Source organism: Gopherus evgoodei, unplaced genomic scaffold (genome assembly GCF_007399415.2).
Source record: "Gopherus evgoodei ecotype Sinaloan lineage unplaced genomic scaffold, rGopEvg1_v1.p scaffold_40_arrow_ctg1, whole genome shotgun sequence".
Taxonomy (NCBI): domain Eukaryota; kingdom Metazoa; phylum Chordata; order Testudines; family Testudinidae; genus Gopherus; species Gopherus evgoodei.
In genome coordinates this window covers 1523135-1540780 of record NW_022060061.1, presented here as the reverse complement: position 1 = coordinate 1540780, position 17646 = coordinate 1523135, and the positions used below count along the sequence as shown (strand labels likewise).

Below are 17646 nucleotides of genomic sequence, written 5' to 3'. Positions count from 1 at the left end.
TCCATCTGACGAATGAGAATCGCGGAGAGATCTTAAATCCCGGCGGGCGCCTGGGCTGGCCAATGGAAAAGCGGCGTGGGAGGGCCCGGGCGCAGGAGGCGGTGGCGGGCCGGGCCGCTCCGGAAGCTGAGGGGGCCGGGGGGAAAATGGCGCCCAGCTCGAAATCGGAGCGGGGCGGCCCGGGGGGGAAGCGGGGCCCGGCTGGAGCGGGGGGTGGATCCTCCTCCGGGGGGGTCCGGGGCCGCCGGGAGCACGTGGTGCGGCAGCTCGACCGGGTCAAGGTGAGGGGGGCGGGGCGGGGGCTGTGTGGGGAGAGATGTGGGGGGCGGGGCGCTCACCGGGGAGGGGGCTGTGTGGGGAGGGATGGGGGGGCGGGACGGGGGGTCTGTAGGGGTGTGGAGGGGCATTGGGGGTGGGGTGGCTCATTGGCGGGGGGCTCTGTGGGGAGGGATGTGGGGGGCTCTGTAGGGGGCGGGGCGGAGGGGCCTGTGGGGGCATTGGGGGCGAGGCGCTCACTGGCGGGGGGCTGTGTGGGGAGAGATGTGGGGGGCGGGGCGGGAGGCCTGTGAGGGGCATTGGGGGCGAGGCGCTCACTGGCGGGGGGCTGTGTGGAGAGGGAGCTGGGGGTCTGTAGGGGCGGGGTGGAGGGGTTTGTGGGGGCATTGGGGGCGGGGCGCTCACTGGCAGGGGGCTCTGTGGGGAGAGATGTGGGGGGCGGGGCGGGAGGCCTGTGAGGGGCATTGGGGGCGAGGCGCTCACTGGCAGGGGGCTGTGTGGAGAGGGAGCTTGGGGCCTGTAGGGGGCGGGGCGGGGCGGAGGGGGTTGTGGGGGCATTGAGGCTGGGGTGGCTCATTGGCAGGGGGCTCTGTGGGGAGGGACATGGGGGGGCAGGGCTGGGGGTGAGGGATTGAGGACTGGAGTGTGGTCCTGTGAGGAATGGCTGGGGGGGCTCATTGATGGGGAGCCCTGAAAGGGACGAGGGGGGAGGAGAGGCTCCTGTGAGGGAGTTTGGGTGGAGGGAGAGCTCACTGAGAGGGGGCTGCTTTGCAGGGGAGGGGGTGCTTCCCACAGGGAGCTCATTGAGGGAAGGGGGTCGGGGGCTCTGTGAGGGGCAGTTGCACAGGGAAGGGGGGGTCTGATTGGGACTGGGGTTTGATTGTGGGAGAGGGGAGGGTCTCAGGGGGGCAGTAAGATGCTCTGAAAGAAGAGAGGGTAATTTCTACAGAAGTGGGTGAAATGATTTGAGCAGAGAGCTGGGGATAGAACCCCAGGGTCCTGGCTCCCGACATCTCTCCCCACCCCCAGTTCATTAGGCCCCACTGACCTAGGAGTCTTGGCACTTAGTTTTCTATGTCAGCCTCTGTTCTGCTGCCCTGACCCTGCAGCAAGGTTGCTCCATGCAGCCATTGCCCCAAAAGTCCCAGCCCTGGGGGCTGCAATGGTGACTTGTCAGGAGAGCCCAAGGGCAGCAACTAATGTGGTGACCGTTACCAGAAATAAACACCCCTGACTGTGCTATCTGCTCACATAGCCCTTGCCTAGCTCAGCTCCTTCCTCACACTGGGGTCGCAAGCAGAAGGCATCTATGGGTAGAAATTCAGGACACGTTTTGGATGTCTTGAGCCCACTTCTTGTTGGATGTACTCCTGAGCCTCTGACACTTACCTTCTTTCCAGATCAGCGGGCAGCTTTCTCCACGCCTCTTCCGCAAGCTGCCCCCAAGGGTGTGCGTTTCCCTGAAGAATATTGTTGACGAAGATTTCTTGTGTGCAGGGTAAGATGAGGCATTTTGCTTTGGCAGGTTGGCAGGGCCATCCATCGTTCTCAGCTTGACTTCCATTGTGGGGAGGTGGGGGGCAGACAAACTCATGGGGAGTTTCCCAGCCCAGCAAGTTTGGCGAGATGGGGATGTGAATGCACGTGAGTGCTCTGGGCTGAGCTCTGATCGTGTGCTTATCTTCCAGACACATCTTCCTCGGCTTCTCCAAGTGCGGGAGATACGTCTTGTCGTATACCAGCAACAGTGGCGACGACGACTTCTCCTTCTACATCTACCACCTCTATTGGTGGGAATTCAACGTGCACAGCAAGCTGAAGCTAGTATGTATGATGCCCCCAGTCTGGCAGTGGAGGAGGGACGGCTTCTGATGCAACTGAGCATAGTGAATGGGTTCACAAAGAATGAAGCCCCACTTCCTGCAGATATTCCCCTTTTGGGCTGTGATCCAGAGGGATCTAATGTTAAACAGGGTTAGATGTGGCCGATGCTTGGAAGGGAGACTTCAAAGGAAAACCCAGAAGGGGGATTGGGGATTCAGTAGGGGACACTCTTTCCTTTGAGTCATTGCCCCGTATGAGACTAGAGGGTGCTGTGTTGACCACTGTTGCCCAGTCTGGTTGTAGGAGGTACTACGGTGCAAAAGGCGCATCGCCTTTTAAACAAGGCATAAAACTGACTTCTCGATTGGGTGCATTTTGCTAGAGTTGAGGAGCTGCTGTCCTCAGATCCCTAACCAGCTCATTACATTTTGCCTCCCTAAATTTCCCCCGCGGTTTCAGTTCTTCCTGTGCTAAATGCTAGTGCAGTGTTACTGTGCACTGTCAAACTACTGTCGTGCTTCACCCCAGAGGCAGCTGTATGCAGTGATTCTTATATGTAATCAGTTTGTAACGATAAAGCATTTTGAGACCCTCCTGAGTGAAAGGGGCATCCAAAATGTAAAATCACCTGTCTTCTCTGTGCCAAACCAAACATCTTTCAGACACTGCCTGATCTCAGCTAAGAGTATGTCTACACTACGAAAGTAGATTGATTTTACAGAAGTCGATCTTTAGAAAATGATTTTATACAGTCAGTTGTGTAGGTCGACAGAACTGTGTTGGTTGTATAGACACATTGCTTATAAAATTGACCTAATGCAGCTAAATTCGACCTAACCTCATAGTGTAGACCAGGTCTAAGCCTCTTAAAACATCTTCCCAAGTAACTTAGGCCCTATAAAAAGTGAGAGAGTCCTGTGGCACCTTATGAACTAACAGAAGTATTGGAGCATAAGCTTTCGTGGGTGAATACCCACTTCGTTAGGCCCTACAGTTGTCTAGTGGTGGTTCTAATTCCAGATCCCACTGCTTGGTCATCTGTTTTCTCACATCAGGTTTCAATCTGATTTGCTCTGTTCCGTAGGTGCGACAGGTTCGCTTGTTTCAAGATGAAGAAATCTACAGTGACCTTTACCTGACTGTGTGTGAATGGCCCAGTGACTCCTCCAAGGTCATTGTCTTTGGCTTCAAGTGAGTTCCATTGAATGAGTCCATCTTGGGGGGATGAGGGAGTGAATTGGCCAGAATTTGAGTTCCCTCCTGCACTCCCGACTTCACATCCCCCCATAAAAAGTTAAAGACTGAGGCACCCATAGCAAATTCTTCATTGCTGCTACCAGCCTCCTCCCTGAGGTTTCTGGGTGATACACTCCTGCCTCTTTAAAATAGTTATAAATACTTCACGTAACACACAAGTATAGGACTGACAGTCTTGGAAACTGACGTCTTCGTCCTATCCACAGATTGGGTGCAGCCTGGTCAGCGCAGGCCAAGCCTTCCCTTCAGCTGCCCCCTGCATGCGGGTATACACCGTCAGCTCACCCCAGCCCTAGAAGATGGCGTGTCTAAGGCTGTCAGGAGTGGGGAAGCGGTGCTTTGGGATATTTAGGGAGAGCTATGGCTCAGTTACACTCCCACCTGCTCCTGAGCTGAATCTAAGGTTGGAAGAGCCAAATGCCCTGACCTGGCAAATAAGAGGCTGGCGGGGTGCATTTGCTGTGATTGGTTAGCAGAATACAAACTCCTGTCGAAAGAGGCTGCAGTAGGGTTCCAGATCAGGCCCCTTATCAGTTGAAATCGTTTGACTTCCCTTGTTTCTTTGTTCACGTTTTGAAAAAAAAACCTGTTTTGTTCTCCATCTGTTTTTAATGACTATAAATATTTAGTTTTGTGTGTTGTTAGATTGGCAGAGGGGTGTGTGTTTTGGTTTTTCCTCTGCATTGTATTTGTTTGTGATACGATGGTGCCTCGAAACCCTAGTCATGGGCCAGGATCCCATTGTGCTGGGCGCTGCACAAACTGAACCAAAAAACTGTCCCTGCCCCCAGAAAGCTGCAATCAAAGTAAATGTTGACATTTTAATCACCCAAGCAGTAACTGGGAGTGGGGCTGGGAGCTCTCAGTGTAAGGGCACAGCATGTGAAACCTGTTCATAAAGATCCGAGAGCAATTCAGTCCTGCCTCTTAGCCCCGAGGCTCTTGTAAAAGAAAAATAAAAGTAGCGGCTCCAGTTTTGATTAAACCCTGTGAAGAGAGAATCTCATCGCCCCCTCTCCCATGTCATGACTGGCTAATAGGCCTGATTTGCAAGCTAGGACAGAGACCAGGGATGGAAGGTGTGGGTTTAAAAGAGGGAGATGGGGGTTTGAATCCCTGAACTTCTCTGAAAGTGACCAAAGATGTCTCCTGTCTCCCTGGCAGCACACGCTCTGCAAACGGCCTGCTGATGAACATGATGATGATGAGTGATGAAAACCATCGGGATATTTACATCAGCACGGTGGCCATGCCCCCACTCATGCACTGTCCCGGCTGCAGGGATATGGCCCTCGCACATCCAGGTGAGGCAGGGGGACGGTTCCCTAGCTGTAGAGAATATGTTCACCGGGGAAACTGATGTGCATCTTCCTAAGGGGGTCGGATGAGGCAAGCCGTGACGCTCGGAGGTTTGGTGAAGCTGGGGTGATAGACTTGCTGATGGGACAGAGTGAGGTCTCCTGATTTATTTAGGGAACAAGTGGGACTCCTGGGTCCTCTTGCCAGCTCTTCCACTGACTTGCTGCATGATCTTTGGGCAAGCTTTCATCCTCTGTGCCTCAGTTTCCCCATAGGTCCACATAATGAGGATAATGTAATCGGACTCCTGGTGGGATTCGTTTAGTGTTAGTAAAGGAAATGTTCTTACCCTGCTAGGTGCTAGGCATGTTCAGTGTGGGTGACTCTGGGACTGACTGCTTGTCTCCCACATGCTGTCTGATCCCCAGCTGTTCTCGTCTTTTGGTCAGGGATAGTCTCACTTGTCCTTCTCCTTGTGTGTTCTCAGGGGACCCAAACGCCCACTGCCTGCAGCACGGCTTCATGCTGCACACAAAGTACCAGGTGGTCTATCCTTTCCCCACATTCCAGCCAGCCTTCCAGCTCAAGAAGGACCAGGTGGTGCTGCTGAACACTAGCTACTCCCTCGTAGCATGTGCTGTTTCCGTACACACCGCAGGTAAGCGCCACGCCTCTCTGGGGCAGCCGGAACTGGAGAGTGCTAACGTGCATGGATTTCTTCCTAGGAAGACACCGTGTTCGGAATTCCGGGCCTCGCTGGGTGTTTCAGCAAGGTCAGCGGCGAGGCTTTGGATGTGTGGGAATGGCTGCTTAGTTTAGTCCATCTAGCCAGGGTATCTTCTCTCCCTCATCTTGGATTTGAAGGAACCATTAACTCATCGAGTCTGAGCTCCTGTATAACACAGGCCAGAGAACTTCATTGCCATTCTTCTCTTGCAACCAGCTTGAGCATCACAGCTACTAAGTGTGGTGCTTTCAGCAAGCCCCAGGCCTGTGGCTTGGCCAGGTGTTGGAAAGTCCATGGCTTCAGAACGAGTGTGGTGCTGTGAAACCGCTGCTCAGAGGGAAGAACCAGGGGTCGGTGGAAGGTCAGGTATCTTGCAAGTCACTGGGCCTAGTGATGAGTAAGTGGTGCGCGGGAGAGCAGGCAGGCCCAGCTTCCCTGGGTAATGTAGGGCATCCTTTGTAGCCTCAGGTGGTTTCAAGGTACATCAGACCTCAGGTTCTCATTCCCCCATTTAACAGCTGCTGAGCCACCTAAGAACAAAGCAACCACCTCGGCCTTGTTGGGGTTTGGATTTCCAGCTTCAAATGGTCTCAAGCACTACCCTTGAGGGAGGAAGGATGGTCTTATGGCTGCTTTCTATTGTGGTAGGGCCCAATGGCCTGCTGCGCCAGGTGCTGCACAATCAGATGTCCCTGCCCCAAAGAGCTTGCAATGTAAGAAAACCAGCAGAGGAAGTGTGGGGGCCGGGGGGAGTGAGCCTCTTGGTTTATATGTAGTAGACCAGAGGTCTCAAATACGTGGCCTGCAAAGTTATTTGCTGCAGCCTGCCAAGCTCCCTGCATGCCCCCCCACACACACACCTGTGGCCACCTAGCTCCCCTCCCCAGCCACCCCTACCCCAGCACACCACATCTCCACTCCTCTGCCTACCTCCAGGTACTTCCTGCTGCCAAACAGCTGTTTGGCAGTGCTTAGCACTTTCCAGGAGGGAGATGGAGAAGAGGCGGGGCAGGGGTGGGGACTTTGGGGAAGGGGTTGGAATGGGGGCGGGGCCTCATTGAAGAGGTGCGAGAGGGGGCAGTGGGGGGTTGTGGTCAGTGATGCAGCCCTCGGACCAATGTACTAATCCTCGTGTGGCCCTCATGGTGGTTTGACTTTGAGATCCTGTAGTAGACTGTGTGGTCTGGTGGCTAGGGTATTGGACTGGGACCTAGGAGACCCGGGTTCTACTGGTTCTACCGCTGACCTGCTGGTTGACCTTGGGCAAGTCGCTTCTTCTTCCCCTGCCTTAATTTCCCCATCTGTAAAAAGGGAAGGATGATACCAACCTCCTTTGTAAGGAATGTACATCTGAGAAATATGTACCTACTAGCATTCGCCCCTTTGTAGAGACTGAAAATAATACATACCCCTAGTGCAGGACAGGAAATTGACATATTTAGAAAATTGGTTTTCCCCCGATTCTGTATAGCAGTGGTTTCAACCTGTGGTCCACAGACAGTCTAAGATTTCCAAAGGGCTCCACACCTCCACTTGAAACTTTTTAGTGGTCCACAAATGAAAAAGGTTGAAAACCACTGCTGTGTATAATCCAACTCATTAAAATGTGAGGAGAGCTCATCGACGCAGCATATTTTAATATATTTAAGTAACTTGACTAGTGAGATTAGGTTTTAACATGGGTGGTTGTCATTTCAAATTTAATCTTAGGTGTATTTTTAAAAGAAAATGTATTTAAATTAAATAAGGTGTTTTCAATAAATGCAATTTTTAAAAAGAATCACTTTTTCTCACCGATTAAAAGGATTGAGAAGTGCTTTGAGATCTGCTGATGAAAAGTTAGAGCTAGTGAGTATCCACACTGTCTGCCCCCTGGGATTGCGAGGGTTAATATGTGATTGTAAAGTGCTTTGAGATCCTCGATTGCACGCTGCTGTAGCAATGCACAGGTATGTTGTCCAGATCTCGCAGCCTGGCACAATGGGAGCATGTGCTGTTCCTGGGTGCCAGGAACTGGAGCAGCCTAATGAGGCCCTCATGGCTTGGCTCAGGGTAGGTGTCCCATACCTAAGGACATGCTGAGATGTGGAATCTCCAGCACTGGAGGTTTTTAAGAGCAGGTTAGACAAACCCCCGTCAGGGATAGTCTAATACTTAGTCCTGCCATAAGTGCAGGGGACTGGACTAGATTCCTCTCAAGGTCCTTTCCAGTCCTATGATTCTAGGATTCTGTGTTGGGGGTGAGAAGTTGACAGTGGAGCAGAGATTTGGTGGGTGAGGTGGGAGGCATGTAAGGGACACGTAGGGGAAGGGCCTCAAAGGGGAGAATGTGATGCAGGAACATTAAGTCTCTTTCTCACTCACCTACGGGCGGTCGGAAGCACGTGACATGCTGGTTTCCCAGTGTTTTAGACGTTGGAAGAGGTAAACTTGACCCATGTTAGCGAGTACTGTAAAGCCGTCCTGGCTTCCTCGGGAGAGCAGCCCGCTGTGTGTAATGTCTCATTTTACTGAGAAACTTGCTGCTAAAATGAGGACACAGGGAAATGCCCAAGGGGTGAAACTCGCACCCCACGGGCAGGACGGGGAGTTTTGCGGGGGGTATATTAGAGATTTTGAGTTGTTATTCTAGGGAAATCCTGGTGTATCGACAAGCATGTTGGAGAGTCCAGAGCAGGAGGCTGGGAGTTGAGACTCCTGGGTTCTGTTCCCAGCTGTGCTCCTGCCTCTGCCACTGGCTCACCGTGTGACCTGGGGTGTGTGCACGTTTCTGCCACCGGGACCTGCCTCCTTTGTGCAGGAGCTCTGGAGGCTCAGTTCTTTAACGTCTGCGAAGCACCGACAGATCCCAGAGACCTAGCTTCGGAGCGGGCAGCTGTTTTGCGAATTAAGGCTTTGCGTGTTCATTTCTCCTTAAAACCAATGGGAAGTGGGCAGCCGACCCCCTTCGATGGCTCTCCGAATCTCAGCCAAACTCTGAAATGATGTGCCTAGGGCTTGGGAGACCTGAGTTCAGACTCCGTGTGTGACCTTTGCCTTGGTTCCCCCTGCCCTGCCTCCCCAGGGGCGTAGCAGGGGAAATACATTAAAGCTTGCGAAGCACTTCCAGGTGCGCTGATGGGAAAGCGTTGCCCAGGAGCCGGGTGGTACTGCTGATCCCGGATCCTGACTGTCTAAACGAAGGCAGAGTTTGAATACTCTTCATCCGAGTATCTGCCAGCGTCTGACAGAAGAGGGCACGTGTTACAGGGAAGGATCTGGGACCTGAGGTGCAGAGAGGCTGAGTCACAGCACGGCAGTGGCAGGGCCGTGAGGGGAATGGTTTGTGCCCCGTGCCCATTACTCTGGTATTGGGGCACTTGGTGCTCTATCCACTAGACCTTGCTGCTCCCACTTGGCCAGTGGAAGATGCTGAGGGATGTCTCCATGGAAACTGTTCTCTGTGTTGCCATGGCCTCTTTAACCCCTTCCTCACCTCTCTCTGGTTTAGAGGACAGCAACTTCTGCCAAATCCTCTACGACAGAAGGAACCAGCCCCAGTCACCCCATGCCGGGGCTTGTGATGCTGCAGATGCCATGCGGTGCCCAGCGGGTGCGGAGGAGCGGATAGAAAGAGATGGCTGCCCTTGCCGAATGGCTGCCACGCCATCGTCCACCTGCAGCGCTTCCCAGGGCCCGGAAAGCCCTGTCAGACCCATGGAGCTGTCGCCAGCCGTGGCCAAGGCGAAAGAGTTTGTGGCCGATATCTTCCGGCGGGCCAAGGAGGCCAAAGGCCCAGCCCCGGCAGAAGAGGAGGAGGTGGGTGGCAGCCGGTTTGAGTGCCGGCCTGCCCAGGAAGCCGGCCCACACAGATCCCTGTCCCAGGGTGCCCCTGCTGATGCACCGTGGGAGGCAAGGTCATGCTCGGGGCCCTCCGGGAGTTACTGCCGCCTGCATCATGGCCTCTCGTCTCCCAGGGGAGACCGAACTCCAGAAGGGGATCAGCCCCCGAAAGATTCTCCCCTTGCTGGAGCGGAGCTGGAGAGCCAGCCGGCTGAGCCCGGCTACGTGAACTACACCAAGCTGCGCTATGGCCTGGAGCCCAGCGACCTGGCAGAGCCGGAGGACGGTAAGCAGGCTTAGGGAGGCCAATCCACTTCTCGGTGCAGGGACCGACTCGCCCAGGGGCTGGGATTGCGCGTAGGGCTGAGCCGACTGGGAACTCAGGGGTTTTTGGCTGGAGCCCGGGTCCTTTCACCCTCAGTCTGCTCGTAATTGGACTTACGTGCATTGTAACTGAGTGTTAACAGTCTAGTGTCCAGCCCGTGCGGTGAGTTTGGGTCTCCCTCTGGTTCCCAGCAGTCAGGCCTCCATGCTGCTAAACCACCCAACCCCAATCCCTTCACCCCCCAGTGCTACGAGGCCATTTTGCTGGAAGCCTCAGTGGAGGGGCTGAGGACTGAATAGGCTCCGGAGACTGAACTGCCCCTTGCCCCTGTATGGGGTCCCTGCAGGGCACAGCTGTGCTCGCTTTGCATTCATGGTGTGGACTGGGACCTCTCTTCTCCAGCACCCTGCAGTGCTGCGGGCTGGAGACACCCCCCTTGCTAGCTCCTGGTTCTGTAATGCTCCGAAGGGGCCTTGTCCCCTCCCTTGGGGAGCTCTCGGGGCACGTCTCAGGCGCTGAAGCCCGGGCTGGGGCGGGGAAGCCAGGTTTGGCGGCTCCCTGCCAGCTGTAGCGTGGGTGTGCCCTGAGCAGCCAGTCCCTGCACCGGTGCCAAAAGGTTCCCCCCCCCAGCTTCTTGGTACAGCACACGTCTGGCCCCAGGCTGCCAGAGCCGTTCTGGTCCTGACACGTTGGTCACTGCAGTCCCTCCCGTACCAGCTGGCACAGATTTGCTCTGGCACTTGGTCTCTTCCCTGAGGCAGTGAGCAGGAGGCTGGTTAATGAGGCTCTGAGAGACTAGAGCACTTGCCTGCCCCAGAGTCCCACCCTGGTCTCCACAGCACATCGATCAGCTGACTTGCCTAAATGGCCCTGTCCCAGCTAATGGTGACTGAAGGAGGACGCCTTAGTTAATTGCCCTTGTCCCTCTTGGGAAGGTGCCAGTTCACTTCAGCGGGTCCAGCTTTTTGTAATTAGCTTCTTTCCCGGCCCCATCTCTGCTCCCCACCAACCGCTGGCCCAGCCTGGTGCCTTTGGTTGCATTGCCCAGGTGTAACTGGAGGCTGGTTTTATTTGTACCATGGTAGCACCTAGGAGCCCCAGGCATGGACCAGAACCCCACAACAAAAAGCCAGTCCCTGCCCCCCAGAGCCTACTTGCAATACAGGAGTCGTAGCATCTGGCTCGTTCCCCCAGAGCTGGGTCGACTCTGTAGGGCTGATGGGAGCAAGAGCTCTGGTCACCAGAGCTGGCTCAGAAATGCACGTGGAGCGGAAGAGCCACTCCTTGGACTATATGGCACTAAAGCAGGGGGCTGAGACCAGTGGTTTGTTCCTGCTCCCTTAGCAGCCATCTCGCTTCCCAAGCCTCTTCCCGGGGGGTGACTTTGCAGATCCCTTTTCTGGTTCCTTGGGATTGCAGGCCCAGGCCCTTCGCCAGCCACGTGGCCTCTGCCTCACGCTGCCTTCCCTTTCAGAGTACGAGGATGACAAGATCTCGCTGCCGTTTGTTGTAACTGATCTCAGAGGGCGAAACCTCAAGCCGCTGAAGGAGAGAGCCATATTCCAGGTCAGGCATGGCCTGGGGCTCTGGTCCTGTCATGGGGGGGGACTTTAAGGGACACTCTCAGCTTGAAATTAGTCAGTTTCAAATAATGAGCTGACGCTCCCGCAGCTGCCCCTGGATGGCCCGGCCGGTTTCGGGGGGTTGGCAGCCATGTTCTGTTACCGCTGAATGCATTTGATCTTGCCGTGTTGCTGGAAATAGAGGATTTGACCACGTGATCCACGAGGCAAAGGGAGAAGTGTCTGACCCAGCGCTGTCAGCTTAGGTGTCAGGTGTAACTGGTGTGTGAGAGGCGTGCAGATAGAAGTGTGTGTCCTTTCTAAAGCTTTCATCAGCCTCTGCTGTTCCAGAGAGATGTAGTCTCCCTGGAGACTACAAGTCCCAACATGCAGTGCTTTGTCCGGAACCGACTGTCGCATTTTAAGGTGTCAATTCGGAACCTGGCAGCTGTGAGTAACACCCTTGGGTGAAAACTGACCACGCTGCCCCACCTCCAGTCAGCCTTCCCCAGCGAGGCAGCCGAACCTTGCTGAGTTCACAGACGCTTTCTACAGTCACAAAAATTCTGATTTTTCACCTTCTAAATGGGCTGGGCTGGGCTGGAGGCAGATGCCTCCCTGAGAGAGGGCAGCTTACCCAGTGATCTGCTGGGGGAGGGAAGTGTGAATGAGAGGCAATGTGCTCTAGTGCTGGGGTTCACAGCGTTTTTCTTTCTGAGCCCCCTCACATGCTATAAAACCTCCACAGCCCACCTGTGGCACAACAACTGCTTTTCTGCATATCCACGCCCGGGCTAGCATTAGGGGGTAGCAAACAGGGCAGTTGCTTGGGGGCCCACGCTACAGGGAGCCCCATGCAGCTAAGCTGCTCAGGCTTCGGCTTCAGCACCAGGTGGGGGAGCTCAGGGCCTCGAGCTTCAGCTTTCTGCCCTGGGCCCCAGTGAGTCTGATGCTGGCCCTGCTTGACAGGCCCTCTGGATCCCTGGTTGAAAACCACTGCTCTAGTGGGCAGAGCACTGGCCTGGGATGCAGGAGACCCAGCTTCCATTCTTGACTCTGCTGCTGGGTGACTGGGCGAGGGTGGGGACTGTTCCTGATCACCTCTGTAAAATGATGACCAGCACTCGATGGGGGGATTATTCAGGAGCAGGTCTTCTGAGGAGGGCTGCTGAATCAGCTCTGTGAGGCTTCGTGGCCGTGGTTTCTGTCCACCGTTGGTCGTAAAAGATTCTGCCAGCCAGAGAGGTGCCCCCGTCCTGTCTGTCTCGGTGCTGATGGACTTGGTATGGAGTCTACAGGCTCCAGCTGAGATGGGGGCCTAGGGCACCACGCGCTGAACAAACACCCCTTGAGAGCTCCTCCCTGACGAGTTTACAGCCGAGATAAAGGGCAGAAGAGGTGAAGCCCACACGGTCGCACAGGGAGTCTGGCAGGGCTGGGAATCACACCCAGGTCTCAGGGAGTCCCAGCGACTCCCTGTAACCTGGCTGCCAGCCCTGTAGGAGGTAATGGGCTCGTGCATGGGGGCAGAGCTCGAGCCTGCAGTTAAAACTTGGTTCACAATTCTGGTGATGGGTGAGCTGAGTCAAATCTAGCTTGTGCCCTCGGAGCCAGGTTGGTCTTACGTAGCGAGAAACTTGGACCAGCCTGTGTGTCTGTCTCAGCGCAGAGCTGGGGGGGTGAGAAAAGGGCCCTTTCTGCGGAGTCCCATCGCTGGGTGGGACTGGACTTTGAGGAGTGAGCTCCCTGGCTCAGACAGAAAGCTTTCTAACTAGCACAGCTGGGCTGAGGTGGGAACTAAAGAGACCGGCCCTTAGGACTAGGGAGAAACAGCTGCTGAGGAATCTGGGTTCTCCGCTCCCATTGCAGGGCCAGTACCTGACTGTGGAGCAGCTGACTCTGGATTTTGAGTATGTCATTAATGAGGTGATCCGGAACGACGCCTCCTGGTCCAGGCAGTTCTGCTCCTTCAGCGACTACGACATCGTCATCTTAGAGGTGAGTGCGCGAGAGCGTCCCTTCCGCCGCGGAGCCAGGCGAGCCTCGTGCTGCCTAGCGAAGCCGTCGGGCAGCATTGGAACGGGACCGCCTCCGGCTGCGTGCCCTGAGAGCTGCAGCGCCCTGCCTGGGCTGGGAGCCAGCACAGAGGAGTAACCCCCAGGGGCTCCGCCGGCCACTCCTCCAGCAGGGTCAACTAACTTCTCTGTTGGCTGCTACATACTGGAGCAAAGAACTGGCCAGAAGCCGTAGTGCTGCTGCCGAAATGAAACCCACTGCAGTAGCCCTCCTCTGTAACCGGGCGTGGCCAGTGGGCTCCAGGCCCTGGGCACTCGGCTTTCCATGCCTGGGTCCAGTCTGTACGTGGCAGAGTTGAGGGGGCTCCTTGGGGAACTGAGTGGAGGAGAGATGGTCTGGCCAGGAACCCAGCGAAGGAGCAGCTCTCAGCCTCTGCATTTCCCCTGGCTGCTGCACTGGGATGGGGGGTCAGAGGGGAGTGATTGGCACCTTGCCTCTTTGGGGGGTGCGGATCTCACTTCCTGCTGCAGCACCTGGCGGCTGACTGCTCTGGGGGTGGCTGTTGGAGCTCCTGACTAACCTAATCTGAGGGGGAGGGGGAGGAGGGGTCAGGCCCCTCCCTTTGGTGCTGCTGCTTCAGATCTTGCTCACGTTTCTACTGTCTTGACTGCAGTGCCCGGTGTGTGGCGGGGAATCCCAGTGGGCAGGTCTCTCTTGTGCACATCAGCTGTGAGGCTTAACAGAGAATCCTGGGCTCTGGAGGTACCATCCAGGGCTAAATACAACCAGGCCACCCTTCCTTCTGCCCAGCCCAGCGTGAGCCATGCACAGCCGTGCTCTGCCGTGATCTCTGCCAGGCTCTGTAACCTCCCCGAGTCAACTGTCCAATCCCCTCCCTCTAGGTGTGTCCAGAAACCAACCAAGTCATAATCAATATCGGATTATTGCTCTTGGCCTTCCCATCTCCTGACGAAGAGGGCCAGCTTAGGTGAGTTCAGCCACTGCCGCACTCCCCCCGTGATGTCTCTCCAGCCCCTCGGCGGGTGCTTTTAGGGGACCCAGTCCCCACAGAAGGGGCAGGAACTAGTGTGAAGGGAGGTCATGGGGAGCAGATGCCGGAGGAGTTTGTGGGGGAGAGGGGGTCTGGGAGGAATTCCAGCAGCAACAGGGCGACCCCCTTGCCAGAACCCCTCCATCCAACCTCAGTCCCTAGCAGGCTCCAGGGGTCCTGGCAACTGCCCAGATTGACCGTGGGGCTTGTGTGCCATGGGTTTGGGGAGGAAATGGTTAATTTCTAGCCGACCCCTATTCTAACCTGCCCAGGCCGGTGTGTGTCCTGTGCCTCCCCTCCAGACCAAAGACCTATCACACCAGCTTGAAAGTGGCCTGGAATCTGAACACTGGCACCTTCATCACCGTCAGCGTGGGAGACCTCACAGAAGTCAAGGGGCAGACCAGGTGCGTGGCCATGGCCAGTGCCTGCTGGGGTGAGCTGGGAAAAGATGTTTGCTCCAGAGAGCTGGGCTTGGGGGCCGAGTCCCAGATCCTGGCGCCGTCAGAACTTTGCTGGTTAGACTCGAGCCCTTCACTGAGCCTGTTGCCATCTCACTTCAAACCTCCCTTTTCCGAACCAAAGTGGCCCTGCCTTCCAGCTTTCTCCACTGGGAACACAGCTCCCTTCCACCTCCCCTGAGCTGGGGCGTCTGCGTCCGGAGGGCCCTGCCACCGCTGACCTCCAAGCCTGGGGCTGTGGGGCGTCTGGGGATCTGACCAGCCCCAGAACTGCCTAATGCTTGCGTTTGACAGCACTAATACAAACTGCCCAGGGCGTTGCCTCTGGGAAATCACAGGCTGGGGCCTCGCCCCAGGACAGACCCCTGCTCTGCCCACTCACGGTGCTGTCCCCCGTCCGCAGCGGCAGCGTCTGGAGCTCCTACCGGAAGAGCTGCGTGGACATGGTGATGAAGTGGCTGGTGCCGGAGAGCAGCGGGCGATATGTCAACAGAATGACCAACGAGGCACTTCATAAAGGTACAGCCGGGCACTGAGCCCTGGAGGAAGGGACTGCCCAGCTTCCCCTCCGAAGGCTCAGGGTCTCCTAGCCAGGCCTGTGTGAGTGAGAGGGGCTGGGCAGGGTGACGCAGCACGGCTGGCTGCCTGCTTCAGATCACCTTCAGCACGCGGCTTCCCCAGTCCGCTGAGCTGCAGAGCCCCGCTACGCTCCCAGCCTGCCTGGGAGGGCCATGGAGCCCTGAACCATTCGCTTGGCTCCAGACCTGTGCTCTGCACCCCAGCCAGCAGGAACGTGGCGCTGCAGCTGCCTGGGGCCTGGGCGAGCCGTGCGCTGTGCTGCTGGAGGCTGGATCTCGGGGAAGCTGCTCTCCGTTCCAGCTCAGCGGAGGCGAAGCGTGTCTGGGCTGTGCTGCCAAGGACGCAGTTCCCTCCAGAGCCCAGCGGGGGGGCCTCTAAGCTCCCTGGCGTGTTGCGGGACAGTTACTTTCTGCTAGACCATGTCCTGCCCCAGACTCCATGTGTGGGGCGTCCCTCTCTGCCCTCCAATCTCGAGCTACCCCAGGAGGTACAGACGGGGGAGGCTAACTGCCCAGTCACAGCTCTTCGCTGCGTGGCCCTCGGTTAAACCCCCCACCGGAAATAATTGCGTGCTCCTAGATCCCTGTATATCAGTGAAGGCCAGGAGGGGCCGCTGAGATCCTTGCCCCCCGGATTCCTGCAGCCGGCCCATGGCTAAGCTTGGGCAGATGAGTTAGACACAGAAGCCAAACGCCCAGCAGTCCTGGTGCAGATGGTGTCTGACCAAACCCTTCCCAGGCTGGACCCAGCTGATCTCGTAGCCGGAGCTCTAATGGGAATGGGGGGAGCAGAGGCAGCTGCCCAGGCTGTTCTGTGGCTTGGTCCCTACCCTCTGGGTGCAGGACTCTGTCCCATCTCTCCAGGGCCTGCTGCTCCCTCCCCCTGCACCCCATGTCTCCTGACTTTGCAGCTGAGCACGGGCAAGCCAGAGGACTCCTGACCCACGGACGGGATTCCGCGCTTGGCTGGCAGCCGAGCCAGGCAGAGCTGTGCCCTGTCAGTAGGCTGGGGAGGGCAGAGCCATGCCAGGGGATGTGGGGCAGGCATGGCAGGCATGCCATGCTGGGCTTGAATCGTGAACCTCCAGCAGGACCATCTCCGGCACTGAGCATGCCCCTGGCTTGACTCCTTGCTGCACGGTGGCTTGTATCCACACTGACTCCTGGCCCAGGCCCTGCGCAGATCCTGCCACCTTACTTTACCATCAGTGTAGTGGAGAGCCTTGGATCTTCCCCCACCCCCAACGCAGCCCTGGGCATGACCCCCCTGCCCTCATCCGCCCAGCCTTGGGAGTGGGGAAATGGCCACGGAGGAGCAGCTCCTTAAACCCACCTGCTCTTCAATCTCTAGGCTGCTCCTTGAAGGTCCTAGCAGACAATGAGCGTTACACCTGGATCGTCTTGTGACGCGGAGGCGAGCCCGGGTTGGTTCCTGCCGTACTGTACGTCGGATTTAACTACCTCCTCCTGGTTGAGTTTCGTTGGGTTTTCATTTCTCTTCATCCTTTTTTTAATTAGAATAACTCGTGCTTTTGCTGGAAGTGGCTGGAAGTAGGAGTATCCCTAGGGGAGGGGGAATGCCTGTCGGCCCAGGGCCCGGCCCAGCGGCTTCTCGGGGGTTGGACCACGAGTCTCTTGCCTTTGCCAACGGCTACAGGCCGCTCTGCCTGCCGGTGGCGTTTCCTGTGGTGCACATGCTCAGTCGGGCTAGCGGGATGCTGTGGGAGGGGACCTGACCCTCGTCACCATGATCTGCGGTGATGTAGCAGTAACGTGCCCTGGCACTTGCTGCTAGGGCAGGGGTCCACCCTTTCTGGCGATGGGGCGGCCTTGTCCTCCGGCTCGGGACACCACTTTAGCATCTCCTTGCTTATTGGAGACGGTGAATTCTTTTAATACTGCTCCGGCCGCGTGCTGCCAAAGCCGTCAGCAACGCGCCTGGCCCCTGGGAGAAGGACCCTCGCAGCCCCTCTCCTGGGACCGTTCAGGTGTTATTGAAGGGGTGAGAGGTCAGCATTCCAGCTTCCCCCTGTGGCCGAACAAATCTCCCGCCCTCCAAGGGGCCAGACTGCCCGGTTCTGTTCAATGTCTATTTAAGTGTCATTCTCTGTTCAGTGTTTAAGGCACTTTTTCCAGTGGAGGAGGCTTTTCCTTTGAGTCCAGATAACGCACCTCTCCCCCGCCCGCACACTTTGTGGATCATTCCACATCCCTGGCCCCACTGTTAATCATTTAGTTTCTCCTCAAATGGGCTTTTGTTTCCCTGTAATAAACATTTTAATTTCCAAGACGTGGGCTTGCGTTGCTTTCTGCTGTGGGCGCAGGGCAGGGTGCCTGCATGGAGTGCGTGTGCCGCGCAGCTCCGGGGTCACCTCCCAGCTCCACCACGGACTGGAGCGGAGCTGCCGTCCAGGTGTGCTGAGCACCACGTGACTGGGCGTGCTCTCA

The 17646-nt window shown here is 56.6% G+C and overlaps 1 protein-coding gene across 2 annotated transcripts; it reads left to right on the top strand.

The window, feature by feature from the left end:
- The first annotated feature begins 127 nt into the window (after positions 1-127).
- DCAF15 (DDB1 and CUL4 associated factor 15) lies at positions 128-17488 on the top strand. Of its 2 annotated transcripts, none has more exons than XM_030545856.1 (13): positions 128-281; positions 1677-1774; positions 1965-2100; positions 3185-3291; positions 4522-4661; positions 5144-5314; positions 8874-9491; positions 11005-11096; positions 12962-13090; positions 14011-14096; positions 14462-14566; positions 15024-15139; positions 16550-17488. In XM_030545856.1, the coding sequence occupies exons 1-13, from the start codon at positions 147-149 to the stop codon at positions 16603-16605; spliced, it is 1989 nt and encodes a 662-aa protein (XP_030401716.1). In that variant the 5' UTR covers positions 128-146; the 3' UTR covers positions 16606-17488. The 2 variants fall into 2 exon arrangements, with proteins under 2 accessions (XP_030401716.1, XP_030401715.1); XM_030545855.1 differs by having other exon boundaries at positions 14432-14566.
- Positions 17489-17646: the final 158 nt, after the last annotated feature.

What these genes read in the sequence shown, in the direction of transcription:
- DCAF15 (XM_030545855.1), top strand. Translation starts at nt 147, where the DNA reads ATGGCGCCCAGCTCGAAATCGGAGCGGGGCGGCCCGGGGGGGAAGCGG. An exon ending in GAAGATTTCTTGTGTGCAGG is followed by an intron (nt 1,775 to 1,964) that starts GTAAGATGAGGC and finishes CTTATCTTCCAG; the next exon opens with ACACATCTTCCTCGGCTTCT. An exon ending in GTCATTGTCTTTGGCTTCAA is followed by an intron (nt 3,292 to 4,521) that starts GTGAGTTCCATT and finishes TCTCCCTGGCAG; the next exon opens with CACACGCTCTGCAAACGGCC.